The sequence below is a fragment of the Carex rostrata genome, chromosome 3 (assembly GCF_964058835.1).
Source record: "Carex rostrata chromosome 3, lpCarRost1.2, whole genome shotgun sequence".
In the NCBI taxonomy this organism is placed as follows: domain Eukaryota; kingdom Viridiplantae; phylum Streptophyta; class Magnoliopsida; order Poales; family Cyperaceae; genus Carex; species Carex rostrata.
In genome coordinates, this window is record NC_135920.1 from 14,985,100 (window position 1) to 14,991,099 (window position 6,000).

Here is a 6,000-nt window from a genome sequence, read left to right on the forward strand (position 1 = left end):
CACAATTGGCCTCTCTCTTGCTGATTTTTTTAAACCCTAAATAAATTGCAATAGATTAATTTAAGAGAACACTAGTTTTTTTTTTTTTTTTTTTTTTTAAATAGCTAAACATTGAATAATATCCTCGGACAGCACAATCCTATCAATAAATTTCATTTTAAAATATTTCTATGGAATTTTATTTTATTGAAATCTAGAATTCAGTTCAAGAAAAAAATTATTCGGATTTAGAGATTAAACAATTATGGTGCGAGTAACAAATAGAATCCAATTTCAATCATCCACCGATACCGGGTTTGTTCGCTAAAACGTTGAGAAATTATAGTTTCTTGTTTCTCTCTTTCTAACCCCATGTTTGCTTAGTTGTTTCTGAGGTTGAATCATGTTTTTTCTTTGTCGCTAAATGACGAAGATGTTACCTAACCTTCAATATCTATCATTTAACTTCGTTATTAAACCAATGTTTTTATGACAAGCCAGAAAAAGAAATGGATCAGCCTAGTCCATCTTAGGCTAATTGGGCCCAATAACTGGACACCATAGGACCTCTTCTACTAAGCCCAAAATACCTAACGCCGAAGAAACAATCCTCTCTCTTTAATTCGGATTTCGGGATACAAATTTGCATTTGGAAATTGGCAATGCATTATATATCAATCCTGATCATTTCATTTGGGCTGTCTTAGTTAGTACCGGCTGGATTGGTATCCGTATCTGAATTCCAAATAATGCCCAAGTCACTTAAGTGTTTCATTTCATATTTAAAACCATGTAAACAGTTTTTGACTTCTTGTCCGTTACGATCATGATCTGATAAGCTGATTCATTCCAAAAGGGCGTAATGTAGAATGATTTGCAGATACCCCCAAGTTTTGTGAGACACTGTTAACAAGGCAAAGCGTAAGTACGCATTCTAAATGGTACTAGTAGATCAGGTTCACCCGATAAATTTCTCAACCCCGATAGCCGTCATTTTGGTTGATGCAAGTAATCTTTCGACTGGTTGAGCAGTTATAGCCATACGTCAGCATGCATTTCTAACACATCGAGTTAAATTTTGAGCGCTATTCATCACTACCATTAACTTGTTTCAAACGAATTGCTGCCATGTGCGAAATAACATGAATTTTGCTAGATAGAATGGCAAGGTAACATGAAGAGCAGATTTTAGCATTATACTGATATAGACTGAAAAGAAAAGGCACACAATTCTGCGAGGAAAATATGGAAAATTTACAGCATTCAAAAAGCAGATATCACGGTAATAAATTGCCCCTTCAAATAGACATCATTTGTAGCGCCAAATTTTTGAAATAAATTTCTTATGCTCGTGCAAAATAGAAGGAAAAAAAAAAAACCAGTATTTTTTCTTGATTTTTCAAAATTGGTTGATAACTTTAAATATGTTGACTACTGTGAAAAAAAATAATAATAAAGTATTTTACCCTGTAGGTGAACCAACATTTTTCTTGACGGATTTGTTGATGGATGAATTAACAACGAATGTGTTGAAATTCCACCTCTCCTGATGTATGTGCCCAATCTGGACTCCCAAATTATGTTTGGTCAGAAAGAAATTATTTTGCAGAATTAGTTCATAACTTGAATAGGTTTGACAAGCACAAATCCATCTCAACTATTGTGTCAAATACTGAAATTATCTACAAGATACTCCTGAAAAGAAATTCATTAACCATAAACAAAAACAAATAATGCCTATTAACAGTAACATACAATACTATTACCTTGGTAAGATTTCTAACAATTCATAGATATATGCCGAGTAAAACTAGGGTGTTCTTAAGTTCACCAAGCCCCTTTGTGAACTCAACTCTAAAACCTATTGGATTGGCTTCAAATGACAAATCTGAACTGTTAAAAACCCATCAACCTTACGAGTGATGTGTCTACATGCGAAAATTTAAACTTTTGAATTAATTTAGTATAAAGTCAAGCGGTCAAAACTCTAAGGTTTATAAATTAATTTCAATGTATTCATTTTTTGAACTTTTTTTTATTTATGCTAGTGATAACATTACCATGGTAAGATTTCTACAATTCATAGATAAATACTATTGATATGTTTTGCACCATCCACCAAGGAGAATGAAATACCAGGTCATCTTAATTTATATCGAACCTTTTCCCTTTCTTGCTTCTGTTGTTTTGAATGAAGATCATGAAATTTCATCTGCAAATACTAAATCTAGTATCGACTGAACTGCATTAAGAAAAAGGAAACAGCAAGTTGGAACAAATCCTCATTATGCTTATATACTAAATTCAATAAAAAAAGGATAGTGCCTTCATTAATACCTTCATCTTTTGGGATATTTGGCTGGTCTATCAAAAGTCTTCTAAGGTCGGCAATTTCAGAAGAACTGCAATAGTACATTCAATGACATAAAAATAATAGAAATAATCCACAATTTGAGAGGAACCAAAGTTAATTTTACAAACATTCAAACAAAATGTAGATTATAAAGTTTTTCAACTTGCCTACACTTCCATGTCAAAGAGGAAACTATCCCTGATTTAAGAGCAAACCTAGAAAAGAAAGTTAACCATATGATCAATTAATAATTATCCTATTAAATTGATGCGCGCGCGCACACACACACACACAGAGAAAGAGAGAGAGAGAGAGAGAGAGAGAGAGAGAGAGGCTCCACATCTTAGATAACCTGCTGCCAAGTCCTATGCCAGTAACCATAACACAGATGGCAGACCATGCCTTGAATCAAGTGTTTACTGACTCCGGGGACTTTCTGACACATAGATGGGAAAATTCATGCATTGTTTCAGCCAAATCACGGCACAAGAGTCCTCCCGAAGTGGTTAAGCTAAGATTACCAATCAAGGGTAATTGGATATTGGAAGCAAAAGCAACCCCTAGTATGCATGTTTTTCTTCCTTTTGCTGCAAAATAGATTACTCATCCATGATGTCATGACCACAAGAAATTTTCATTTCACCCCTGTATGTGGGCTATGCCAGAACTGCCCTTCAGAGAATACTATGCATGTTTGCCTACTCTGCCTGGCAACAATCAGCCGGTGAATGCTGGTTTCAGCACATACTGGCGTTTGAATACCAGCAATTGTGGATATTGTACCGCAATCCTACCTCTTATCTATGACAAAAGATTGCGCTCAGCGCTGTTTCACAGGCAGAACATGTGTGTGGATCAACATGGTTGTCTCAGAGGCAAAACTTTGCCTTTGTTGGTACTGATTTGTGCAAGGTTGCTGTCCCCTACAGGGACCCTTTGGATTGAAGATTGATAGCCAGTCAACACTATTTGGTTTTTGTTGTTTTGTGTGTGGTTGTTTGAGTTGTAATGTTAAATGCTATACAATGTTTAGATTTTCAATATACATACTTGACAGCTGCTGTCAAGTTTATCAAGAGAGGGAGAGAGAGAGTCATACTCAGCTTGATGCATCTCGCTTATTGATCTAAGGCCAACCAAGCAATCCTTTAGGCTCGACCAAGTACCAACCCGCAATTGCATTTGCTTAGATGTCGGTGAAGATCCCGACTTTACTAACTGATTAGCATCTCTTGCAATCTTATCAAGGGATTTTACAATTCCATGGAATTCTTTTCTGAAGATGCAATTGGAAAACAATAGTACATTTAAGTATTAATTGATGCAAAACAGGATAGATCATACGCTTAATTTAATATTCAAGCTCAATTGCGCAAGCAAAGGTTGGTCAAATGCTTAAATATAACTAAACTGAAACAATAACAAGTACATGTATTCTTAACTAAAAAGAAGAACAAATTTAGAAGGTACAGTAAAATAGAATTACAGAGTATCTCTCATCTGACAGAAATAGGTCTCTAAGCTCTCCAATTGTTTTGCCAGTAGCGCCTCCTTAATTCCAATAACATTTTGAAGTGAACCATAATTTTTAGACGCTCCAAGGACCTAATCAAATAATAGTAAACAAATCCAGAAATTGGAAGAAATAAGACATTACCCTTTTGTAAAGTCGAGTGAATGTCGAATGCAATTTGAACAATATGAGGAATAACCTCAGGCGGAAGGAAAAACCCCACGAACCTGAAGTCGATCAATGATTGAAGAAGCGTTGGTGAATGAAGAAAGAAGGCCTGCTTGCTGCTCATCCCACTTCTCCATCTCTTCTATCGCTCTCCTATATCTCTGCTGAATCTTTCTCATGGTAGTCTCCATTTTTGACTGAACACGCACTTCAAAGATGGAGGGTATAGCATTTGTTATAAGGTTAGTGACTGAACAAGCACTTGAACTTTTGAGTTTTCAGATGCAACCAGTGGCGAGGCTAGGAATTCAATCAAGGGTAGGCAAGCATAACTATATAAATAGTTGTAAAAAAAAAAATTTAACATGAATGAACATCAAAGATTTCAAATAAGTCAAAAGTTTATAACAAATATTCTTTTACATATCAAAAATAGGCAAAATATATTCATGCTACAAAATCAAGTCAATGGAGGGAGCGTTCCTCTACGGTTACTCATATTTTGCCATCATTGCATAATTTGTTCATCATCTACCTCATCAAATAACTCACTCTCAACGGAAGTAACCAAACAATCATTCAAGAATTGATCTCCCATTGAATTCCTTACTCGATTTTTCACATAATTCATCGCCGAAAATACCCTTTCTACACTAGCCGTAGCCACCGGCAATATCAATGCTAATTAGAGTTAAGCAAGAGTCTAAGCAATTCTAAATTTCTAATTATCCGATTCAATTCTAATCTGAGCCTCAGCCAAACCCTCTTAGCCTCATGTACTGTCTGATGTGATGTAAATAAGACTATCTCTGATGGTAAATAATAAAACACATTCATACTCTATTACATTATTGACTTGACCCCTTTTTATTCTTTTATTTTCTTGCCTGCCTGCATAAAACACATTCACTTCTCATATTTAATTTAAAGCTAGAATTGAAACTGTAAGCATAATTTGAATTTCAATTGGTTTTGAGTTACTCAAAAAGATGGTTCATCAATCATATTAAGGTTCTACAAAATCAGATCTGTACTGTTTAGGTCCTATCTAGTACTAGTTTGAACTGAATTGGTTTAGTTTTGTATGGTGCCCAATTGCACAATTCAGAGTGTAATTGAAGCCAATTTAGGTTTCATCAAGGAAAACTGAAGCTTAAGTGCTTCTTGTTCCACAACTGAAGGTAACTGATGCCTAATAACACAATCAGGTGTTTATTAGAAACATATGCACAGACCTTGATAGCTATTTCTCCAATAGCCCAACATATGCTTTCAAAATAAATGGCAAAGCCAAACCCTCTTAACCTCAAATGTAAACAAAATTAAGTAAAATAAAAGAATAAAAAGGGGTCAAGTCAATAAAGTACCACGTCCATACTAGCTAGCACAAGCTGGTTGTGGAAATATAGTAAAAAATTTCAGAATGCCTACCCCTGTTACACATTGCCCTCGCCAATGGAAGCAACGGGTGTAGCATTTGTTATAAGCTGACATGGTCAGCTATTAAACAGCCAGCATATGTGGTACAAACAAGGACAGAGAAGATCCATTTACAAACAGCCAGCCATTAATCACCCTTACAAAGAAAAAAAAAAACTACAGAAATGAAACCAAAAAGAGTAAAAATCTGGGAGAGGAATATACCAGAGGGACGATGGGAGAAGTGGAGCGCACAGGGGCGACTGGGAGAAGGCGAGAAAGGCACAGCCGTCGGGTTTGGAGCTTACTAGTTGGGTCGAGGGAGAGAGAGTTTGAGCGAGGTCGCGGCTGAGACCGCACCGGTGGGACTCGCAGATTAACTTAGAAACGATACCTATTCGGAGATAGCGCGGGGGCCAGTAATATGTGTGCTTTGAGATTCGTGCAAAATTAAAAGAACGGTCCGGATCCAATTACTACACGGAACAATACTCAGAATTCAAACATTTTTATTTTTTTACAGCCGCGAAAAATCCAACTTGAAAAATGTTGATCCGGGTTATTTGTT

The 6,000-nt window shown here is 35.9% G+C and overlaps 1 protein-coding gene across 3 annotated transcripts; it reads right to left on the reverse strand.

Annotated features, from left to right (window-relative positions):
* Nucleotides 1–1,647: 1,647 nt before the first annotated feature.
* On the reverse strand, nucleotides 1,648–5,792 carry LOC144551722 (Pentatricopeptide repeat (PPR) superfamily protein). Of its 3 annotated transcripts, none has more exons than XR_013510864.1 (7): nucleotides 4,073–4,314; nucleotides 3,819–3,937; nucleotides 3,432–3,608; nucleotides 2,500–2,547; nucleotides 2,317–2,381; nucleotides 2,040–2,221; nucleotides 1,648–1,674 (listed from the first exon to the last, which is right to left on the reverse strand). XR_013510864.1 is itself a non-coding variant. In XM_078299801.1 (7 exons), exons 2-7 carry the CDS (start codon nucleotides 4,202–4,204, stop codon nucleotides 2,178–2,180), a joined length of 585 nt encoding a protein of 194 aa, XP_078155927.1. In that variant the 5' UTR covers nucleotides 4,205–4,221; nucleotides 5,658–5,792; the 3' UTR covers nucleotides 2,148–2,177. The 3 variants fall into 3 exon arrangements, 1 of the variants encoding a protein (XP_078155927.1); XR_013510863.1 differs by having other exon boundaries at nucleotides 1,648–1,789; XM_078299801.1 differs by lacking the exon at nucleotides 1,648–1,674 and adding an exon at nucleotides 5,658–5,792 and having other exon boundaries at nucleotides 2,148–2,221; nucleotides 4,073–4,221.
* Nucleotides 5,793–6,000: the final 208 nt, after the last annotated feature.